Source organism: Macrobrachium rosenbergii, chromosome 12 (genome assembly GCF_040412425.1).
Source record: "Macrobrachium rosenbergii isolate ZJJX-2024 chromosome 12, ASM4041242v1, whole genome shotgun sequence".
Taxonomy (NCBI): Eukaryota; Metazoa; Arthropoda; class Malacostraca; order Decapoda; family Palaemonidae; genus Macrobrachium; species Macrobrachium rosenbergii.
In genome coordinates, this window is record NC_089752.1 from 98,769,802 (window position 1) to 98,794,809 (window position 25,008).

At 42.7% G+C, this 25,008-nt stretch overlaps 1 protein-coding gene across 2 annotated transcripts in view; it reads left to right on the forward strand.

The window, feature by feature from the left end:
• The window catches only part of LOC136843782 (uncharacterized), a 37,164-nt gene extending 12,414 nt beyond the window's left edge, over nucleotides 1-24,750 (forward strand). Inside the window, exon 6 of one of the 2 annotated variants that reach the window (XM_067112504.1) lies at nucleotides 2,889-3,960. In XM_067112504.1, coding sequence (XP_066968605.1) covers nucleotides 2,889-2,964 — 76 coding nt within the window. In that variant the 3' untranslated portion in view covers nucleotides 2,965-3,960. Of the gene's footprint in view, nucleotides 1-2,888; nucleotides 3,961-24,596 lie in introns of those variants that run through there. The other variant, XM_067112505.1, reaches the window with a different exon arrangement.
• The last annotated feature ends 258 nt before the right edge of the window (nucleotides 24,751-25,008 follow it).

The window sequence follows — 25,008 nt, forward strand, 5'->3', positions numbered from 1 at the left end:
AATGTTGCATGGGGAGCACATCTAGGCAACTTCAGGATGTCAGGAGTTTGGTCGACCAAACAGAAGAAGCTCCACATCAACGCCAAGGAACTGTTGGTCATTCACCACACTCTCCAGGATTTTTCAACCCACTTCACACAGGCCAAGCAGTCGCTGTTCACGCCGACAACTCTACGGCTCTAGCTTACATTCGGAAACAGGGAGGTACCCATTCCTTCTCCCTGTTCAAAACTGCGAGGGACCTTCTTCTGTGGGTGGAGAACAACAGGTTGGCTCTGTTCCCTCGGTTTGTGCAGGGAAAGCTGAACGTTCTGGCGGACCAACTCAGCCGTTGGAACCAGACTCTCCCTACGGAGTGGACCCTGCACCCACAAGTGTGCCTAGTTCTGTGGAATTTGTGGGACACTCCCATGATAGACCTCTTCGCTACCTCCAAGAACCATCGTCTCCCAGTGTTCTGCTCGCCAGTTCCAGACCCCCTGACTCACTTGGTGGATGCCATGCTCCTAGACTGGACGAACCTGTTTGCCTATGCCTTTCCTCCTTTTGGGCTCATCAGGCAAGTGATAAACAAAATGAAATTCCATCAGAACGTCGAACTAATCCTTATTGCCCCGTTCTGGCCAAGGAAGGAGTGGTTCCCGGACCTGCTAGATCTCGTGATAGACTTCCCAAGACTTCTTCCTCAAAGGAAGTCTCTTCTCAGACAGCCCCACCTAATGAAGTTCCACCAGGGATTGTCCACTCTCGCTCTGACAGGCTTCAGACTGTCAGGAAGCTCATCAGAGCGCGAGGTTTTTCAAGCAAGGCTGCAGAGGCTATTGCGAGGTGCAGAAGGGACTCCTCTAGCAAATTATACCAATCCAAGTGGACAGTCTTCAGGAATTGGTGTAGAAAAAATAGCATCTCCTCTTCTTCGATGTCTATAACTCAACTCGCCGATTTTTTCATTTACTTAAGAGATTCAAGAAAGTTGATGCCATCAACCATCAAAGGTTACAGAGCCATGCTGTCCTCTGTCTTCTACCATAGGGGGTTAGACCTGTCGAATAACCGAGACTTGTCAGACCTCCTCAAGTCCTTAGACACAGCTAAGACCCCAAAACCTTCCCTTGCCTGGAATTTAGATGTAGTTTTGAGATGGTTAATGTCTCCAAGGTACGAACCTTTAGAAGCACTTTCTCTTAGAGACCTCACTAAGAAATCCCTTTTTCTGATTACCTTAGCGACGGCAAAGAGAGTTAGTGAAATACAGGCCATTGACAAGAAAGTGGGTTTTTCACAAGGTAATGCTGTTTGTTCTTTCACCTTGAATTTTTTAGCCAAGAACGAGTCTCCTTCCAATCCTTGGCCTCAGTCCTTTACCATTCAGAACCTCTCCGAAGTGGCTGGCCCCCAAAAATTAGAGGCTTCTTTGTGCCCTGTTAGAGCTATCAACGCTTACTTAGCCAGAACGGCCAACATCAGAGGAGGTTCCTCTAACCTTTGGTGTTCAGTGAAAGACCCAACCAGGCCTTTATCCAAAAATGCCCTTGCTTTCTTCGTCAAGGAACTCATTTTAGAGGCGCACAGACACATCAACAAAGAGGACGCACGCCTAGTCAAGTCTCACATTCATGAAGTGCGCTCAATGGCAACTTCAGTGGCTTTCCGTCATAATAAGTCACTTTCGCAGATCACACAGAGCACCTTCTGGAGATCGAAATCAGTGTTTGCGTCTCACTACCTTAGGGAGGTCGAAGTTGCATATCAGGACCTGTTTGCGTTAGGTCCCGTATCCGTAGCTGGCTTGGTCTTAGGGGGAACACACTAGGGGGATAGGTTCTTTATCTTACCTTCCCCTTGTGGTTTTATGGTTGCTGAGTTAAAGGGAAGCTGGGGGTGCTCAGTTCACCTGGAGTACCCTCCGTTCTAGTTTTAGCTGCTGAGGGTATAGAGAAGGGGGATGTATTTAATTAGTTTTAGGTTAGGCGGTGAGGCCCGTTTTCAGTCTGGTTGCTTTCCAATTGCTCAGGGCAGGAGCAAAGGAAAGTCACCCCTTGTCTTAGTCAGCAGTGTACTTCCCTGACTGCTTGGGGTGTTATGCAGCAGAGTAGCTAGCAGTGCGTACGCCCAATGCCTCTGCAGGTAGTGGAGCTTCAACCAGCAGCAGTACCACCCTGCAGAAGCCCAGCTACCAGGTAAGGAGACTCCTGCCTTTTTGTTGGTAGGGATTCATAGGGTGCCCATGTTTAGAGTTTGTTCCTTTTTTTTTTTTTTTTTTTATAATTTGTACCCTTTCGATAACTGATACCTCATCCCCTGCCCTTCCACCTTAAATGTGGAATCAGCTTTTACAGTGTTTTGGTAAGACATTATAATGAAAATGACATTTTTATGATAAAATGAAGTTTCATTATACTTATAAAAACACTGTAACTTAAAGGCCTCCTCCTCCCCGCAGGGGGAGACGTTATCTCAGGCTGTCACTAATTATGTATGCCGAGATTGAAACTGGGGATGTTTACTGGACACGTCTCCTTCCACTCCATCCCCACCGACACCGACATCCGGTGGGGTTGGGTCTCCCGCCATTTATATCAGCGTTCCAAACAAAGTTTGAAAATTTATATCTCGGACGTGTTGAATTTTAAGAGATAAAAGCTTTTAAAGTGTTTTGGTAAGTATAATGAAACTTCATTTTATTATAAAAATGTCATATTTGTACATGAAATGCTGTCTTCTGGATATTGCTGTAGGGAGGAAGAAACTGAAAACTCTGGTCAAGAATTCAGTGCCTCCAGAAAATGTAACACAAAAAGATCAAAATAACTTTACTGTGAAAAGTACAGATATGGATTTTAACTACAATGTAGACATTAAAAATGGCATTTGTGATTGCTTGGCAGGACAAACAGGGAGCATTTGCAAACACCAGGTTGCTTGTGCAAATGTCCACTTACAGCAGTTGCCCCAGTTATTTGAAAGCACTAAAGAAAATAGGAGATGGCTTGCTGGTGTAGCAATGGGAATAGATAAAGTCCCTGAACTCTCTCTTTCTTTGTGATCTCCAAGAATCACCTCCAGATGCACATGTACATAATAATGACAATACAGTTAATGTATCAGAAAATGCCTCAAGTATTGAAGTGGAAGCACAATCCTTACATAATGGACCAGAAGAAAGTGCTTCCAGTGATGGTAGTTCTGATTTTACTGATGAAGTGTCTACTACAAGGTCACCTTTGGATATTGCAAATGATATAAAAGATGTGATGCTTGAGATGTATAATAGATTTGGAGATGATAACACTCGAGTTGGAATGGAAGCCATGTTAAAAAAATTGAAAAGTGCAAAAACAGGGTGCCAGTACAATAGTTATTTATTCTCGTTGGGGTCTTCATTGAGTAGGATTCAAGGTGCTGGAAGAGGGAAGATCCCTGTCAACCTACTTCAATAAGTAGACGAGGACCAGGAATGCCAAGGGGAGCTGCACCATTAGGGAAAGGCCGAAAACGGAAAAACAGCCTTCTTGTTAAGGCTGCAAAGAGGCCCAGAAATTTAGCATTTAATATAGCGTCTAACCAGGCCAATGGGAAAAACCGTGGTTAATTTGTAAGCTTTTATATTGCGCAAATGTATCACTGTCTGCTTAATGAGAGCAGCCCTTTTTTTTTTTTTTTTTTTTTTTAACTTACATTTGTGCAATTATCATGGTGCAAATACTTTTGATGTGATAATTTAGTTTTACTCTTATAATAGTAACATTTAATTACATAAAATCGTTATGTTTATCTGCAATTTTCAAGGTGTAAATACTTCTGCTGTGATATTTTAGTTTTAATCATACTAAGCATGTATGTATAGAGTTCTAAATAGTTTTGATATATTTATTTAGTTTTGATATATTTATTTTGCACTATCATGATGTACTTACCAACTGTTCAATGAAGTCTTTAGAATAAACATTTGAGTCTCAATTACCAAAGATTTTTTTTTTCACCCTTTTGTACAGAAAAATCTAAAGCCCCAACAATATGAACTGAGCAAACAGTTTTGAGTAGGGCAAGAGCAAATTTGTCATGTTTTTCATACCAGCCGATACTGGCAAAATTTCAGAAAACCCATACCTACAAATATATATATATATATATATATATATATATATATATATATATATATATATATATATATATATATATATATATATATATATAAAGAAATGATGCTTTCTGTTTAATAAAAAAAATGTGCTGAATTCTAGCTTCAGATAAGAAATATAGCAGTTTTTGAAAATTATTCAATTTTTAGTCCTGAAACCATCTTACAATTCAAAGCTTTCATGGAATTGCTTAGGATAGTTTTTTTTCAGTTTTTGAAAATTATTAAATTTTTAGTCCTGAAACCATCTTACAATTCAAAGCTTTCATGGAATTGCTTAGGATAGTTTTTTTTTCTTTTTTTATTGATAGGTTACAAGGTTAGCTTTTGCTGGCAAAATAAAATCAGTCAATTATAGGAATGAAAGGTGGCTTTGTAAGATTTCAGTGACCCTTAGTAATGCAAATTTCAAGTTTTCAGAACCTGAATGGAATGGAGGAGAAAAGCAGCAGAATCGACTTGGGGTATTTTAAGGAAAATAATCAAGAAATGTGAGGAATATGCTTGAAAAATGTAGTTTATTTTTTTGGGGGGAGGGGGGGAGACAATTGTTCATTTAAAAAGTTCAATATTTTTATCTCCGAACACGAACACTTAGAATTGAAAATTATAGCAACATGAGCTACTATCCATTCATGCAACAGCCTTATGTATAACCTACAGCCAAGAAATCATTGCAAATGTATTACTTTCTTCTGGAAAATAATAAGGAAAAGATAAGAACAAAGGAAAGTTAACGGCACAAAGATCCTTACTTCTGTTTCGTTTTGATTCGATCTCGCTTTAAAACGACTATCGTGAAACGTTTCAAAAAGTGTCGTATAAATAACTGCCTTTGTAGTTTATTCTCCATGTCAAATTATTACAATCAAACAAGGAAAAGTGTGTAAATAAATCAAAATCATGACAATTTACAATAGCTGATCAAAAGAATTTAATATCAGTATATCGGTTGATTTCAGACGAATTGCAGATGTTTATCGTACATCATTTGTTGGCATGTCTATTGGTGACGTCATGAGTACTGACGTCATACTAGCGGGCTATCTGCATGCTGATTGGATGAGAATTTCTGTGGTCGCGAGTCATACAGCAGATCAGGAATATGCCTCCTGGACTGGTTATTGGTAGCAATGGGCATTACCCATCCGGTATTGCATTTGACAACCTAAGCACTGAGTATCCTTCTGGACCTATAATCTGGCTCTATGTTGGCAATGGGAAATATCGCGCTCAATCTCGCAGCAGTAGGTGCACTGGGGCCCTCTTTTAGTAATTCCACTCCCGTTTGGGGTGCCACTCTGGTATCACTCATGGAATTGAATTGAACTGTGCCTCGTGAGAGGCTAGTTTATTGGACACCCCCTCCCCCCATCCTGTGAGAGGCATAGCATCAGTAAAAGAGACATGTACAGGACGCCCAAAAGGGTTGAGTCGCATATTGGAACAACCTCTGTCATAGGTACTGGGCTCTTAACACTGAAGCAAGTACAGTCCGAACTCCGAAGTAAACCTATACGTATAAATTACATATATATATATATATATATATATATATATATATATATATATATATATATATATATATATATATATAAAGAAATAGACAAGAAAAGGAGTGATACACTCTCCTAAAGGTACATACGTCTGAGGTTGACTATAATAGTAATAACAATAAGATAATAACATATACATGGCAGCAGAAATAATAATAATGATAAGAACAGTGGTAAAAACACAAATACGTACCAGGCACTAATAATTACAAAGTTCATAGCCTAGGCTACATTAATTGTGACAGTGGAAATCTACACAAGATCACATATGCAAAAGAGATAGACAAGGATTGAAAAGAGATAGCAGTGTCACCAGTTTTAACTTAGATAAGCATTATCATAATTGCATTGATAATAATATTCCTAATTTGTCATTTTTCTGGGCCATATCAAAAATCTATTTGGACATTGCAAAATTTTTAAACCTTTTATGTGTCACTGTTGGACCCTCCCGCAAGTGGATGTATTACTTGGTCCTCCAAAGTTGTGAGATTGTCATCCATATACTCTTGTAATTTGGGGCATGTCATGACATAATGATGAAGTGTATGTCCATCAGTTTCACTGCATATTCTACAGTCACTTGTGCTGCCCTCATTGTTTCCCATTACCTGCCATGGGTAGCTGTATCCTAATCTTGATATAGCATTCACAGACTCTTTATGTCTACTAATCCCCTTTTTTCCATATGTATATGTAGTGTGTGCATTGCTACCTTGTTATAGAACTGAATTGATCTGCTTGACTCCCGCTCTGTCTGCTGCTGTGTGCTAGTTTCCGATATCTGAAGACTCCTGATCCTTGTTTTAATCTGCTTTATTGATGACCCAAGGTTGTAGTCAATGGGGTCCTTTAGAGCAGCCTCTTTAGCCTGCTCATCTGCCCTTTTATTACCAGGTATCCTAATATGAGTGGGAACCCACTTGAACTTGACTTTTATGTCCCTTACTGTCAGTTTCCTTATTTTCCTTTTAACTTCATTGACTACTTTTTTCATACTTTTTAAGGACTGTAAGGCAGACATACTGTTAGTGATTGATTTGTGTCAAGGCCAATAACAAGGCCATCAATTCAGCCTGTGTGGATGAAGCCCAGTCTTGTATCCTGACCTTTATGTCTACTTCTGAGTCAAAGTTACCACTATTCATTAGAGTTACTGCGGCACCATTATGTCCCGTGTCTGTACTCAGTGATCCATCACAGTACAGCTGGTCAACGAATCCTCCCCCTTCCATATTTTTTTCTATTTTAGACTCATTAATATTATATCCTTAATATTTTTTTTCGTCTCCTGTTTGATTTTGATAAAATTATTTCTGTTTGGTTCAATAAGTCGTTTGCAAATTCTAATAGCCTTGTGTCTGACACCTCATATGTTTTATACCAATGACAGCAGTCTTGTCATTAGGTAGATGGAGTCTTTTTCTACTTTTAAAGTATTGTCTTTTCTTAACATCAATCACAGCTTTTAGTGCAAAATGATCAGAAACCAAAGTATTCACCTTCTCCACAGAGCATCTCCTGTTTGTATTAAATAGGAGGGGAGGGGGCGGGGAGGTACGAAAGTATGTGCAACATATGAACTTGTTGGCAATGTTCAGCCATTTTGCAATTGGGAAATATGTTTGTTTAATAAGCACGATCTGGTGTATTCTCAGCACTTGTCAGACGATCACCTTTGATTTAGTGGGTTGTTGGTGACACATGTCCAAGGAAGGAAATGAATCTTTTGGTCTGGGGTGAGTTGGATTTTTTGGGTGCGTTAAACAGAATTGTGCGTCAGTGTACGTTACGAAAACACTAAGTGCAAAGGGCTCTAGTGGAAAATTATTCATTATTTGGTGAGAGTTCAGATTGAAGGAACACGTTGGGAATCGGAATTTCCTGTCACTGAAAGTGAGTATCAACTTAGGAAAATTACTAATCTTTATGACTTGTCATTACAGATCTGATTGATTTCCAGTGATTAATGGTTGCCTTTATTTGATATTTTTATTGTGTTGGTTATGTGTTATGAACTGTAGTCTAATAGGCATTGTTTTGTCCCTTGCAGAATGTTTCAAGTGAGGTAGAACCTTAATATGGGAAATAGCCCCTTGTGGGAATGAAACTGTGGGCTGAAGTGACTGTGCGTTTTTTTTAACAGATCACGGACAAACGTATATAGTGGATTTTGGGTTTGTTTTTTTGGGGGGGAAGCGGGAGGGGAGTTAGTTCCTACATATTATGATTTCTTGCAACAGTTTCATTTTGCTTTGGAATGTACCATAATTGGGATTAATTACTTAATATGCATGATTTTCCATTTAGCTGACCTTTGTTAGATTTGCATAATAAATATCTATTTTTTGTATTCTGGGGTTTGATTCACACACTAACCTAATAGCAGAAATGGTGGCAGTGTAAAATAGTAAGAAAACACGTTCACAGGGTTGAAAATTCACGCCTACGAGAGGGCATGAATGAGATAGACATTTTGAAGTTAGGTATATTGTACATTTCTGTATCATATTAGGGCGTTACCTGGAAGGGTTTATATTCGCGGTGGAGGGACATATTGTTGACTTTGCTTTTATTATCTCGGAAGGCAACCAGGGACACTTGAGTGATAGGAGACATCAGTCTTTCTCAGCTGGTGACATAATGCAGTGATTAACGAGTGTCGGGTGTTTTCTGTGTTCTTAAGCATAATTATATCTTGGTGTATTTCTAACTGAAGAACGGTTATTATTAATTACAGTCGGCGATTGTTGGGATTCGATGGAAGGGGAAAACGTAAGTTTTTTTATTCCCATTATAGTTTCTTTAAATTTTAATTACTTTTCTCTCTCTTCTCTCTTTCTGTAATTGTTGTATTCTTTCTTATTGAAATATTATAGGGTTGAAACATTTTTTCTTGTGTGGGACATGCGGCATGGTGTGTGCATTAATAGGCTACTCAATCGTGTGTGTGTGTGTGTGTGTGTGTGTGTGTGTTTTTTTTTTTTTTTTTTTTTTTTTTTTTTAGCGGGCAGCTTGAGTGTCGCTTCAGCTCAGGAGAGGGATGTGTTGTGGTGCTGGCAAATTTTTCCATTAGACAAGCAGTGGGGTGTTGGAGGGTGAGTTTTGCTTCTGAGATTCTTATTGTCCTTTCTTTTTTCTTTTCATGGGAGATGATCTGGGGAGTTAACCTTAGCATTTTATGTGATGTAGTGCTCAGATGGTTATGGGGGCAGGGTGCAAGTAGGGATTTGCTCCCATGGAATTTGTTAGTAACTGAGGTTAAGGGGATATTAATATTTTGATTTTTTTGTTTTTGTTTTTGGTTGTGGGTTAGAGCAGATTGTGCAAGGTTTTAATGTTGTGTGCGTTTAAGGTCAAAGTGTATTTTTACAGGGCTGTGGTTCAGGATTTTGTTGTTAAATGCATATGAGAGCAGCTAAAATTTTGCCAAAGGCTTTTAAGAGATCTGTTTTGCTAGCAAGGGACAAAACACAGCCACGAAAATGTCAAGTGAAGAGTCAGAAGATAAGAAGACTTTGGTTCATAAGGTAACCACTTTTGCCTCGCCAATTCAGCCTTTTGCAGGCTTGGTGCATGGCGTTTTGCGATTGCTGGTCGAGATTTTTATTGAGAGTGTTCAAAACCATCTGGATATGAAGAAAATCACAGATAAGACAGATGTCTTTAATGAAGCGAAAGGATTTCTTGCTCTAGACGTGGGAGATATTGGAAAATGATGTCGTGGCTTTGGATTTAAGAAACGCCGGACTTAGGATGACCTGAAGGTTATTCTAATAATCGCGCATGGGGCAGATGAATGCGGTGATTTGGTTCGGGATATGAGAGCATTCTATAAGATCAGGAAGGGACAAAGTTCCGTGGTGGATTATAGCTCCCGACTATTTGATGCTGCACTTTGATGCTGACTTTGTGGAGAACTTAAAAGGTTCGAGCTGGGTATATGGCAATTTTATATTGTTAGAAAACTTTCAGAAGTTGTTGCATTTTTCCTGGCTCTTGAATGAGGTGCCTGACGCATTAGTGAGTAGTTTTGATGACCCGGTAGAGCCTACGTCTGATGAATTATTTATTTTTGCCCAAGTTAGAAAGCACATGTCGAAATACCGAACGGTAGATAGCACATTTGTCAATGGGATGCCGAAAGTCACGATGGGTGCTCAAAAGAACCTTTCACAGGGAAATTCAAGCTTTGCTTCCAGTGGGGTTTTTTTGCTAAGGTGGAGAGTGATAGGAAATCTACGGATCAAACACCACAGTTTTTTTTTTTTTTTTTTTTTTAATTGCAATAAGCCGGGGCATACAAAAGTTTTGCCGAGTTAAATACTGTGGCGGATGTAAGAGTTCGGAGCATTCTTGGTGGTTTTGTCCATCACTCTAAAAGGGTAATGATAGGCTAGTAACTCAGAATTGTGGTAGTAGCTATAGGAAAGCTCCTCAGGAGGGATATCCAAGGAAGTCTAGAAATAGACAGAATTTTTGCAGGGCAGAACAGCCAAAGGGGAAAGGATAGGATGTTTTTATCATATAGGGCTTTTGGGAGATATAGGGGAACCGAAACCTGTGGTGAAGGGAGCCGTAACTGGGTCTAGCATTTTGATTTTTTTAGATCAGAGTGCATCAGTCAGTTTAGTGGACTATGATTTCTATCAATCTGTGTTTTCCCAGTATCGGTTTAGTCGTTCATAGGAGGAACTGTGCGATGGTCGGGCTCATAAACTGGACGTTGTAGGAGAGGCGGATATTTGTTTTCCTGGGGGAACCAGTTAATAAGGGAGCCAGTTTTGGTGGTTAGAGAAGTTAACTTGGCTAATAAGGTTTTACTGGGGTATCTAGCATGTAATAGGATCGGTATCACTCTATACCGTAGTAAAGGAGGTTTAACAGTTGGGGAAGCTGGAGGTTTTATCCCGTATGTGGGTGTTGAGGAAATGGAGGGGAATATATCTGTCTGTAAGTGAAAATAAAGAGGAAATTGTGGGAGATAATCAGTCACTGGGTGAAAGTGAGCCTAATGGTGAGAGGAAGAGAATATATAAGGGAGTTTAACAATGTACTATCTCCAAACCCCCTGGAATGAATTCTTTTGGCACCACGATCTGTGTCGTATCACCCTTATCCTCACTACTCCCCAACTTATATTTAATTCTCCTCACCAACAAATTACCCCCTAACCCCAGATCTGAATAAGGCAATCTATAACCTTTCTCACAAACCTCCCCTCTCAGAAACGCCTTTGCATCTGCTAAAACACCATCTTCATCTTGTTTCTTCTCTACCAAACTAATATCCCGGTCCACAAACTCACCAGTTACAGTACACACATGCTCACCCTCCATATCCACAAAATCCCTACTAAGAGCTTCTGCTACCACATTATGTTTACCCTCAATGTACCTAGGCTTAGCATCAAAATCCCTAATTATCAAAAACAACTTAGCCCTCTTAAGAGATAGATCAGGCTTATCAAAAAGATCCAACAACGGCTTATGATCTGTTAGAACTTCCACCTTATTCCCCATTAGTAACATCTTAAAATAGCCTACACCAAACTAGACACCACTGCAAAAGCTTCCTTATCCAGTCACCATTGATCATTCACTACTCCCTCATGTCTTGAACTTTCTGCTATAAAAAGCTATTGGATGCAATCTACCCCAAATTTCTGCATTAAACAAGTACCTACCCCCTCTGGACTGGCATCAGTCACTAATGTGAATGGCAAGGAAAAATCCGGGAACTTTAAAACTGGAGGACTCATTAAAGCCTCCTTGACTTTCAGAAACGCTACCTGTTGAGCCTCACCCCATGAAAACTGTACATCATCCCTCAATACATCCGTCAAAGGTGCTGACAACGTAGAAAAACCTCTCATTAACACACGTTTAGCTTGATGTACGGGATGACTGCAGAACAACGAGAAGATTAAGGATACTATTGCAATAATCACGGAAAATAGAAGAAAACTGAATATGCATAGTATTTTGAATAGAAATTTCCATTTATTAATTTTCCCAAAAAGTACTATCTCATTTGCCATACGCCAGTATCGAAATTTCAAGGCTTGTGTAAAATGTGAAGCGTATCATGTTTATCGATATTTCGGTTTTAGTGTCCCCTTGTATTGGTATTGTGTATAAGAAAATGTGAATTAAATCATTAATAGAAAACGGTGATATACTGCTGTCGTTGCCATGGGAACCAGCGCTTATTAGCCTTGTCTTGGCGTATAATGTTTACATTGATATTCACGGACTTGCATCCTCGTTGTAGAGATGGCAGATAAGGTAGGAAAAGTATCCTCTAGTCCGATGTGCAAGGAAGGTGTTAAAACTGGAAATGCGCAAAATGATCATCTCGACGTGGTTTGGAGAGAGAATAGAATTTCGGAATTTCAGCATTGCAAACTTGCCATTAACAAAAAGTTACAATACTTCGTTTTAAACACGCACCGTTTTTATCCTCTGTAGGGCAGAAAACCCATGGCTATAGTGTCTATTTAGAAATATCGGAAAATACGTTCGTTTTGTCAGAGTCAGTTTAAAAGAGACGATTCCAAGGAATTTTCATCTGTAAGAATATTTATTGTAAGGTCAGTGACATATATGCACTAAAAGAGAGAGAGAGAGAGATTTCTGGTTTAAGTAGGAATATCGCCAAGCTCTAATGTTCCTCAGCCAAAATTCGGAGGAGTTAATATACAAGGACAGGTATGCTTTAAGTTTATGTTTATATATATATATATATATATATATATATATATATATATATATATATATATATATATATATATATATACTGTATATAAACTTAAAGCATAGCTTACGTGTCCTTGTATATTAACTCCTCCGAATTTTGGCTGAGGAACATTAGAGCTTAGCGATATTCCTACTTAAACCGGAACTCTCTCTCTCTCTCTCTCTCTCTCTCTCTCTCTCTCTCTCTCTGTGTGTGTGTGTGTGTGTGTGTGTGTTTTAATGCATATATGTCATTAAAAAGAGAGAGAGAATCCTGGTTTAAGTAGGAATATCGCTAAGCTCTATTGTTCCTCGGCCAAAATTCGGAGGAGTTAATATACAAGGACAGGTATGCTTTAAGTTTATATATATATATATATATATATATATATATATATATATATATATATATATATATATATATATATATATATACATATATATATATATATATATGCATATATATATATATATATATATATATATATATATATATATATATATATATATATATATATATATAATTGTAATAACCACAATGTCCTCTTAACTTCTCGAATTACATAAATATCTGGTAAAAAGTAACCATTAGATTCTTTATACATTGTGTATTTCCGCCTAAAAAGCTATCAAAATGATTGCCCACTTGGCTACGATAGTGGGGATGGGTTTATACAAACTATAATAAATGTATCGGAATTCAACAGTTATACAGTATGTACGTTTGAGCGGCAATGGACTTCTATCTTTCTTGCTGTCAGATCGGCAACGTGACCTCTGATACTCTGGATGCGGGTTCGAATCCTGCTACGGACATCAGAAGTACTTCATATCCTTGCATTTGGATATCAGGCTTTGCAGTGACAAGCGTATCCAAAAACTGCAGAATTCGGATGATTGAGAGGACATTGTGCTTAGTACAACTATAGTATATACAAATATGGTTAAAAAGTGACTAGTATATCCTGTATATATATATATATATATATATATATATATATATATATATATATATATATATATATATATATATATATATATATATGGATACATATATATATATATATATATATATATATATATATATATATATATATATATATATATATATATATACGTAACAAGTTTTACTCCGACCTTGTTAGCGGAATTATTAATGAATGGTTCTGGAAGGGTGACTGTGAACTTGACTACGAACAGGATTTAATTTGTCCACCAGAAATGTTAATCTTATTTAATCTTATTTCCATTTCTGTTCCTATTGTTAGAAATGTACTGTAGAAAGCATTGCTGAATAGTCAGATAAACAGACTATCCACCATATGGATATCATTGCTGTGATTTATGGTCGAGTATACCAGTGGCAGCTGTTATAGGAATGAGGGTAACAGACGGCTTGAACAAGGCATCTGTTGTTCTTCTCTAAATTCTTGATAAGGGATAAGTTGCGAATAGGCTTAAAATCTTCGTTGTTATCCTTATCCTCATGAAACCCCTAGTACTGAATTCAGTATCTGAGTGCTGACCATACCTCTAAAAAATGTTTGTTTGGTAAAATACGTAGCATTGTATCTTACGTTCTGCTTTTGGTTCAAGAATCTTACCCCATGTCTCTTCTTGTTAACAGTTCTAATCACGTAATAAAGAGTTCGCCACTAAACTCTGATCGTAGCGGGGTGATCATAAATTTTTAGTTGTCTTCATAATTTAAGGGGAATTTAACATTTGTGCTTGTATGAGTGACGTTCCCATGCTAACAATGACTGCGTTATTTCATTGTGGAGCCCAGGGACCCTGGTTATCCAAGGGGACCTGCTCACATTCTTCCCGCAGATGCCTGGAAGAGACAGGGTCCCCCTTTCATAATGATATATTTGACTTTTATTTTTGTATGCATATTTTTTTTTTTACTTTCTTGCGTGTGTGTTAATTATTTTGAATGACATTATTGCAAAGCCGAAACTGGACCTTAGTTTCAAAAGTGACATATGCTGTAAGGGGGAAAATTGGACCTACTTCCAGAAATGTCAAAATTTTTCAAAAGAAGCCTAGGAGTCCATCGAGCCAAAAAATATACCAGTTTTAGTTTTGAGGGCAGCTGACCTTTCTTTTTCTAGGCAGTGACCCATTATCCCCCTCCCCCTCTCTCTCGCTCCTCTCCCCCTCCTTCCCTTTTTTTCATTGTCTGTCTGCTCGTCTGTTTGTGTGGCTTCAAGCCCTGAATTTAGTTGCCTTTTGCCCCCACCCCATCTCTCTCTCTCTCTGATTGAAATAGGAGGATGTTATTTTTCCTTTCAAAGGATTTTTATCTTTTTTAGGAGGTGTGCGGGATTCTCCCAGGAATCTTCGTGATATGTATATTGGAGGGGATATTGGTTCAGTGTTCTGTTGTAAGCCAATGGTCCCTGAGTGGTGAGAATCTAGTGGGGAAATTTCCTAATTTTGTTTAAATTCATAGATTCTTTTCGTCTAACGTCGTTTTGTTTCGAGTTAAAACTAGGGTCGCCTGAGTCTCAGTAATCAAAGTATTAAAGGTTAGTTTCGATTCTGCTGGACATATTCCTGTTGAATTCATGTCTTTGTACATAAAATCGAAATGGACCCATCACTAACATAATGCCTAGTAATAATAGCAGCAATGAAAGAATTTTGAAGTAATAAGATTATTCAAAATAATTTAAACATTTGCAAGAAAGTTATTAGAAAAGTTAGTACCTAATGACATGCATACTAAAACAGACGATTTTATCCTTCAGATACCTCATCTAAAATGGGCGGAAGGGACATGGGCCTAACAGGGGCACCCTGTCTCTTCCAGGTTTCTACAGGAATAATGTACACAGGTCTCCTTGGATAACCAGGGTCCCTGGGGTCCACAATTAAACCTGCAAAGGGGCTCACTGTAAATCAAGATCTTGGGCTTTTCTGAGAAGCACCAAAGGGACCTTGACAAAACCAGGCACCAAAGGATCCCTCCGGAATTCCCGTAGGATAGCCTCTATTAATCAAATTGATTTGATCTACTATGAGATTCACAGCCGGTGTCCCGGTGTTTTCCCGGAATAAAATTTTATCAACGTACCTGACAAAGATGACACTTTGACACAGGGTATCTTACATCCCTACCTAATTTTTTTACTATATACTGTATTACGAAAGTTGCATAATTCTGGTAATTATAAGAGTAACACCGACTTCTTGTAGACATCACCAGCAAACTCAGAGGAATGTCTTTCGAAGATACAGTGACGTAACTTATGACGTCAACCCCCGGCAGGAACAGAGCGTCATGGAGTCGTGGGGCATGATCCAGGACCTCCTCACCCTCCCCGGCACCGACAGCAGCGGCAGGCAGTCCGAGATCAGCCTGTCAAGGGAGCTCCTCCTCCGCCAGCTCCTCCCAGAGGTCCGGACTCAGGTCCTTGAGCCCTAGACCATGCCGCTCGAGGACTTGATTAGAACGGCGCAGCAGCTGACCGACTCTGCAAGGGCAGCGAAGCGGGCATCAGTGCCTGCACACCCCATCAGTTCCATTCAGCAGGAGGAGGGCGCAGAGGAGGAGATAGGCGTCGTCACCAAAAGGCGGCCACCGTATTATCACCAGAGGAACCCACCGGGCCCTTGCTACTGCCACCAGCGGTATGGCAAGGACGCCCGGAACTGCCAACCCCCGTGCTCATTCACCCATCCAAAAAACGGGGGAGGCGGCGGCCAACAGAACAGGCCGCCACGGCACCAGAGGAAACCAGGAGCCCAAAGCCACTAGGCTTCTACGTCCGCGGCACCATCTCCGACAGGATGATGTTGGTCGACACCGGGGCTTTTAGATCAATATTTCCGCCGTCCAGGGAGGACCGCAAGCGCCCACCGGATCCGGCTGCCTTCCTGACAGCTGCCAACGGGTCCCCCATCCTCTCCTACGGCACCAGGCTCCTGTCGATCTCCATCCTTGGCCGGAGGTATTCGTGGAACTTCGTCGTCGCGGACATGAGGACCCCGCTCCTGGGTGCGGATTTCCTTGCCCACTTCGGGCTGGCAGTCGACATCGGTCACAAGCATCTCCTCGACACCGACTCCTGCCAGTCCATCCTGTTGGCAACGGGACCCAGCGTGCCTACCATCTGCTCCATCGCCCCCCACCAATACGCCCAGCTGCTGAAGGAGTTCCCCGACATATTCAAGCCCGAGCTCCGTCAGGTACCCAGGGCCCCAGCAAAACATGGCATCTACCATCACATAAAGACGAAGGGCCCCCTGCACACGCAAAGTTCCAGAGGCTTCCTCCTCGGTGCCTTCAGGAGGCCAAGGACGCCTTCGCTGAGATGGAGTGGATGGGCATATGCAAGAAGGCCTCCAGCCCACGGGCCTCTCCCCTCCACATGGTGCACAAACCGGGTGGCTCCTGGAGACCCTGCGGCGACTACAGGGGGTTCAACCTCGCAACTGAACCTGAATTACCCCCTGCCGAACATGCAGGACCTCACGGCCTCCTTCCACGGGGCCAAAATATTTTCTAAGCTGGATCTTTTAAAATCTTACTTTCAGGTACCAATCGCTCCAGAGGATATCCTGAAAACTACCATCATCACACCCTTTGGGATCTACGTCTTTGCCTTCTCCACCTTCGGCCTGAGGAACGCAGGGGCGACCTTCCAGCAGCTGATGGACAGCATCCTGGTGGACCTGAAGTTCTGCGTCTGCTACATGTATGATATCCTTATATTTTCCAGGTCCCATAAAGAGCACCAGAGGCATATCCGGGCGGTCCTGCAGCGCCTGCAGGAGAACGGCCTCGTCGTCAGATTTGGCAAGTGCACCTTCAGCGTAGAGAAAGTCGACTTCCTGGGCCACGAGATATCCCCGGATGGCGTCCGCCCGCTCACATCAAAGGTTGCAGCCATCACCAGGTTCCCCGTCCCCACCTCCGTCAAGGCCGTCCAGGAGTTCCTCGGGTTGGTAAATTACTACAGGAGGTTCATCCCCGGGATCGCACACACCATGGCCCCCTTGACGGAGATCCTGAAGGGCCAACCAAAATCCTTAGTGTGGGGACCCAGCCAACAGCAGTCCTTCTCCCGGACGAAGGCCGCCCTCGCCAAGACAACCGCCTTGCCCCACCAGGACCCCAGCGCTCCCCTCCAACTGACGACGGACACCAGTAGCGTCGCCTGCGGAGCCATCCTGGAGCAGATCGTCGACGGCGCCCCCCAGCCCATCGCCTTCTTCAGCAAAAAGTTCAACACTGCGGAGGCCCTCTGTAGCACCTTCGACAGGGAACTCTGTGCAATGTACCGGGTGGTCCAGCACTTCAAGTTCCTCCAGGAGGGTACGCCCTTCACAGTCTACATGGACCACCAACCGCTGGTCCATGCCTTCACCAAGCAGGGGGACGCATGGTCTTCCAGGCAGCAGCGACACTTCACGGCCATCGCAGAGTTCACCTGCCCAATCAAATACCCCCCGCCAGGAAGAACCCTGTAGCAGACGCCCTCTCCAGAATCGAGCTCAACGCGGTGCAGCTCGGGATCAACTATGAGGACCTCGCCCAGGAACAGGCCACCGACCCGGAGACTCCAGCCTACCGCACCGCCATCACGTCCCTGAAGTGGAGGGACGTGGCCCTCGTCCCCAGGGGACCAAAACTCCTCTGCGACGTCAGCACCGGCCAGCCTCACCCCCTGGTGCCCACCACCCGCTGCCACCAGGTATTTGACATCATCCACGGGCTGTCCCACCCCTCCGGCAGGACGACGGCCAAGTTGCTGACAGAGAAGTTCGTCTGGCATGGAATGCGGAAGGACGTGAGGACTTGGGCGAGACAGTGTGTTCAGTGCCAAACCAGCAAGATAGGTCGTCACCGAGTCCGGGGTAGGCGAGTTTCCACAGCCGGGGTGGCATTTTGGCCACATACACATCGACGTCGTTGGTCCTCATCCCCCATCAGGCGGGTCCAGATATCTCCTGACAATGGCCAACCACTCAACCAGGTGGCCCAAAGCAACACCCATGCAGGAAGCCACTGCCAGTGCGTGTGCCGAGGCCCTCCTCTCCAGCTGGATCAGCCGGTTCGGCATCCCAAACCACATAACCACCGACAGGGGCCCTGCCTTCCTGTCCAAGTTGTGGTCCGCCCTGGCATGCCCGCTGGGAACATCTCACCACATAAGATTCATAGAATAATTTATAATATATTCCTAATTAACTTAATTAGTTCTTAGATTAACATGTCGCTAGGTTTGTAAGGTGTCAAAGAAACGAGCAGGTAAAAGTTACTGCTACTTTATTACAGATCCAGGCAGCTTATATTGCGGCCGACTGACGCCGGGCCGTGAGAGACAATGGAATTGACTGTGACCTGAGGTCGAAACAATAAACAATAATATGCAGTGAACGAGTACAAATTACAATACAAAACATACAGAGCTACAATATGGATACAGTCTTGATGCCTGTGAATGAAGAAACATGTGATACACAATGTGTGACATTCGTATAAATACCATAAAGTAAAAATGATTTCGTGACCTGGCACGTTTTAGGCGTGACTAATTGAGCTTGAAGAAAATGGGAAGTCACCAAAGAAAACAAGCTCAGCGGAGACTTAATTAATGGCGCCGCGAAACACTATCCTGGCGCCGATGTGGTGACTTTACAAATACTCCCCAAGACGAGGACGCGCGTCTGATTAATCCCTGTATCTGCTGGGACGCTGAAGGGTACCCGCGGCTCCTTGAAGATAACTGAGGGCCTCCCGCCTGTGAGGCTGCTGTTTGGGCGGTTCCTTCCTGGGCGGCGCCGCTGGGGGTGAGGGCGTGCTGGAGTGCGTTTGGGCGGAAGGGGTGCTGCGTCGCTGCCGGGACTCTCCGACAGGAAGGCGGGCTTTAGCCGGTCTATGGAAACCCAGTCGTTCTTGCCTGGGAGTGCCAGCTGGAACGCCTTGCTGTTCCGCTCCAGCACGCGGAAGGGTCCCCTGTAGGGCTTAGTTAGTGGTGGACGGACGGCGTCGACTCTGACAAAAGCGTGGGTGGCGGATGACAGCTGTGGCGGCATGAAGGTGGTTGCTTTGTCGATGTATGAGCGCCTGCAAGGCGAACTTGCCGGCCACGTCGCGGAGCCTCTGCAGTGATGGGGAGTGGCGTTCATCCGTCACGAGCTCTCCCGGCACCACGAGGGTTCCCCATAGGTTTGTTCAGCTGCGGATGGGGTGCCGTCGGCTCTGGGGCGGTCCTCAACCCGAGGAGGACCCACGGCAGCTGATGTTTCCAGTCCTCGGCGGTGCAGCGGGCCATGAGGATGACTTTGGGACCTGTGGAACCGTTCAACCAGGCCGTTGGCCGCTGGGTTGTACGCTGTGGTGGTGTGGTGCGTGGTTCCCAGCAGTTGAGCCAGGGCAGACCACAACTCGGAGAGGAAAGCGGGGCCCCTGTCGGTTGTGATGTGGTCCGGGGCGCCGGCGGCTAACCCAACTGGAGAGCAGGGCCTCAGCGCACGCGCTGGCGGTGGCTTCTTGCATGGGTGTGGCTTCGGGCCACCTCGTCGAACGGTCTACCACTGTCAGGAGGTATCTGGATCCGCCTGATGGGGGAAGGGGCCCGACGACGTCGATGTGGATGTGGCCGAAGCGGCGCCCTGGCTGTGGGAACTCGCCAACTCCTCCCGGAGGTACGCAACCAGATCGCTCACCCCTACACCATGCCTGTCGAGGACCTCATAGAGGCGGCACAACACGTTTTGGAGAAATCCTGGAGCCAAGACTGAGTCGCCGTGTGAGTCCGCTAATGGCTCCGGGATACTCCGGGGGTCACCACTGTAAGGTGTCAAAGAAACGAGCAGGTAAAAGTTACTGCTACTTTATTACAGATCCAGGCAGCTTATATTGCGGCCGACTGACGCCGGGCCGTGAGAGACAATGGAATTGACTGTGACCTGAGATCGAAACAATAAACAATAATATGCAGTGAACGAGTACAAATTACAATACAAAACATACAGAGCTACAATATGGATACAGTCTTGATGCCTGTGAATGAAGAAACATGTGATACACAATGTGTGACATTCGTATAAATACCATAAAGTAAAAATGATTAATGCGTGACCTGGCACGTTTTAGGCGTGACTAATTGAGCTTGAAGAAAATGGGAAGTCACCAAAGAAAACAAGCTCAGCGGAGACTTAATTAATGGCGCCGCCGAAACACTATCCTGGCGCCGATGTGGTGACTTTACAGGTTTAATTAAATTATTAGAGTTTAAATAGCTTTTCTAATCCTTCGGGCCAGCCCTAGGAGAGTTAATATTAACTCAGTGGTCTGGTTAAACTAACATTAAAAAAAAAAAAATCACCACCGCTTACAACCCTGCAGCCAACGGCTTGGTGGAGAGGTTCTACAGGTCCCTGAAAGCATCCCTCATGGCCCACTGCACCACTGAGGATTGGAAATACCAGCTGCCGTGGGTCCTCCTCGGGCTGAGAACCACCCCCAGGGCCAACAGCAACCCGTCCGCAGCGGAGAAAATCTACAGGGAGCCCCTCGTAGTCCCGGGCGAACTGGTAACAGAGGACCGCCACAACCCGTCAGTCCAGAGGCTTCATGACATAGTCGGCAAGTTTGCCCCTGTAAACGGACATACACAGACAGGTCAGTCGCCTTCACGCCTCCCGGCTTGTCCTCCACCACCCACATCTTCGTCAGGGATGACGCCGTCTGCCCACCATTGACCAGGCCCTACAGGCGGCCCTTCCTCGTGCTGAAGAGGAACAACAAGGCTTTCCATCTCACCCTTCACGGAAAAGACGACTGGGTTTCAATCGACCGCATCAAGCCCGCCCTCCTGGAGGAGGAAACAGGCATCACCGCACCGCACCCTCCGTCTGAGCAGTTGTCTCCGCAGCCGGGCCGCCGCAGGAGGTCACGGGGCCGCCCCCGGAAACATCCGCCCACACCCGCAGCCAGCTGCGCCCACGCACAGCAAAACCCCCCTCTCACTCCGCGTAGCCATGGCACTCTTCAACGCCCCAGCAGATACGTGGATTAATCAGACATTACCCACGTCTTGGGGAAGGGGAGTATTTGTAAAGTCGCCGCTAAGCAGGTCTTCTATGATAGAGACCCGTTTTCTATGCCGCTCCTAGGATAACGGGTCACGCAGGATCAGCCATACCCAATCATTTAAACTGATCTATGTAAATATTTACCTATTACTAGCTTGTATGGCATATGCTCCTTTTGTTCATGTATCAGAATGAAGTCTACTTCATTATTGTCCATTTTTGCAACTCAGAGTGTATTTATTCACCGTATTTATTGTCACATGTTATTGACCTCAGGTCACCCTGGTTCTCATGGTATTCCTCGGTGTGACGTCAGTTCGCCTCTGTATTAACTGCCTGTATCCTCAATAAATCAGCAGTAACTTTCTCCTGCTCGTTTCTTTATCACCTCTTAAAAGTTGATCGAATCCAAATTGCACAGTTCCGTTGTCAACCAGACACAATAAAAGTTGAATAATTCATTTTTCTTAAGAGCTATAATAAATACATAAAATTAATACGATGCTTTAACACTAATCAAAAACTATCGTGAAGTGAGATAAATAAAAAGCAGAAAATAAGATTCCACCTTTGCATTTGCATTAAATATATGCCAATAAAAAAAAAACAAGTATCACTATTTTTCACTTAATGATTTGTGCAATGAGATTTTCCATTAGCCACGTTGCAAGAAATGTTGTGAGCCAAATTACGGGGACGTTTGGGTTGTGATGACACAGCCAGCACCTGTTGGATGACGGCCTTTATAAACACAGTGGTGCAGCTCCTCTTGGCCTGCCAGCTGAGCATGTGATGAAGGCTGACTGACAAGGTATCTTACCTCGCCCAGCTCCACCATTCCTTATTGCAAACTGTTCAACTGGTTTGGAGTTTTTATTGAATTCAGATGCTTGAGGCACTTCTTTAGTGTCTGTATTGCTATTTCCATAGCCACATTGACTCTTACTAGGAGGGCGGAGTCTCCCGACGTCACTGCCCCTAATCATGCTCTGATTGGTTCTAATATACGAGATGTTTATTTTCTTCCAGATTTCAGGAATATGCATCTGGGTGTACTCCTTGCCCACAAATGGGCCCTATTATTCATTTACCTGCTCAAGCTTACGTAGGGTATGCCATGGGCCTCCTCACTTTTAAACAATTGTGCAAGTCGAATCACAAAAGCTGTCCTGCAACCACGGGGACAATGACTTATCATTGCCGCCATTCTTGAAGCCTTGACAAGGTAAGAATATTCATCCAAAATTTCAGAGACAGCTATTTGTCGTCATCACCTTGTGGGAGGAGTCGGGACGTCATATGTTTACGTCACGTATAACTTTGAACCCATACATTAGAGTGCTCCGCCACTGGCTTCGGCTGCTTTATTTTACTCTTATGAATATACTTTTTTCTAATATATAAGTAATAAAGAATGCTGCTGAAAATTAGGTAGGGATGTAAAGTATACTATGGCTACTTTACATCCCTACCTAATTTTCGGCTAAGTAATATCTTTGTCAAATGCACAGAAAAAAGTTATTCCGGAAAAACACCGGGACAAAGGCTCTGAATCTCATAGTAGTTTTGGAAAAAGACACAACACAGTTCCAGTTTTCCAATCCTCGTTAAAATACGGAATCCATCCTAGGCTCCAGAGACTTGTGGTGGCTACAGGATGGATTCCCTGTCTCCAAGGAGCTTTAGAGAGCAGGAACTGTGTTGGGTGTCTTTTTCCAAAACTAAATAAAATCAATTTGACAAATAGAGGCTATCCTCCGAGGATCCAGAGGGAATCCTAGGTTCTTGGTGTTGTCATGGTCCCAGTGGTGCTTCTCAAAGAAGCTTATTGGCCTTGTTTTATGGAATGGACCTCTTTGCGGGCTTAAGCTCATATTCCAATACTGAACCAGATTATGTGGTGAAAAGGAAAATTTGTCTGTTATGGGGTTCAAACGATTTGTTCTCTTTATGTGAATAACTGAGGTCAAGAGTATTTGAGTGTGAAGCTACTCTTTTCTTTACATATTTCTTCTGCAAGATTCCAAATATTCTAACAGGTGTAATTGAAATACAGAAAAAAAAATATTCAGGAGATAAGAAGTTTGAAGCAATTTTTTTAGACGAATAAAATTTTCATATATCTTGTTATGTAAGCAAAATTACTTGAAACTTAGTAGTTTTACAAAACTGTACTTATAGATTAGAAAGTTGATGGCGTGATGAAATTCAATTAGTTTTATAGACTTAAATATACTATTCAGTCCTGTGCCTATCAAAGATGTGTTAGAGTATCTGTGTCTAACACGTAACCTACGTTTATGCAAAAGATGATTGTTACACAAAATCTACCAAACGAGTTATTCTTCCGAGCATGCTTAGCCATAGTTCTTATCTTGGGAATAAGACTTTTATTAACAAACTTTTGGTAAATTTACAAGGTGACAATGTTTGAGTATAAGCAAAGGAGACCTGAAATCGTAAAGGGTGCTTAGATTTAATAAGAGAAAAAAATTAGAATACACCATACTCTATCCTTGTTCTCTTGGTTACTGAAGTTTATGTACCCATAATGCTATAGAACTCCAATAATGAGATTAGGTGTAACCTATATCATGAATTTTATTTTCAAAGTATTAGTTGTTTCTTAATTATATCCTTGGAGTTATAATAAATTTCAATAATCTATGAATGAAATAAATCCTTTATTGTCCTTCTAGTACCTTTGTAAACAATCCAGGACCCACTAAGTGGATCCTGAAACAATGAAACTATTCCATTTTGCTTAATGAAACGTGTTTACAATGTGAGCCATTCATCCATGTAGGTTATATGTACCAATTTTGCAAAAATATTGGGTAAATCCAGATATTAAAATTAGAATCTAAACCAAGGTCTGAAGAATATTCTTTAAACCTTGTTATAAACGTATCCTTGGAATCTTTCTCTGCTCAGTCGCCATGTGACATACAGTAGGTGTAGCTCCGCCCACTGTGCATGAACAGACCTCTTTCTTAGACCATGGTTTATTCTGAGTATTGGCGAGACATGTCTGTCGCTAGCTGTTATTTTCAGGTCTTCTTCGTAGACCTCTCTAGATAGTGTGTACACAATTTTTTTTTTCTTCAGATTTTGAGCTTTGGAGCAGTGTTGCTTGATGTGTCTGAGAGACAGAAAGAAAGGACTGAGGAGGACCACCGAGAAGTGAGAATTTTCTATCACCTGGAGGACGAAACGATAAGGGTCGTGGAGACTCCTACCCACAACGCCGGAGCCATTCAAGGCAAGTGGCAGTGAGTCTGGCTGTACCAGTCGTACAAGTCATTGCTTGTAATACTTGCGAGTTAAGTCCCTATTACAAGAAAATTATTGGACTGTATGGCAAAGAGTACTCTAATTAAAATAGTGAAAAAGAAATACGTAAAATGTAAAAGAGAAATGTCAGGATCACAGATCTTTATACGGTTGATTTTTAGGAAGGCGATCTATTGACTTACAATTAAAAACTGTTTGGTGAGTGTGTAAAGCCACCTACAGAGCC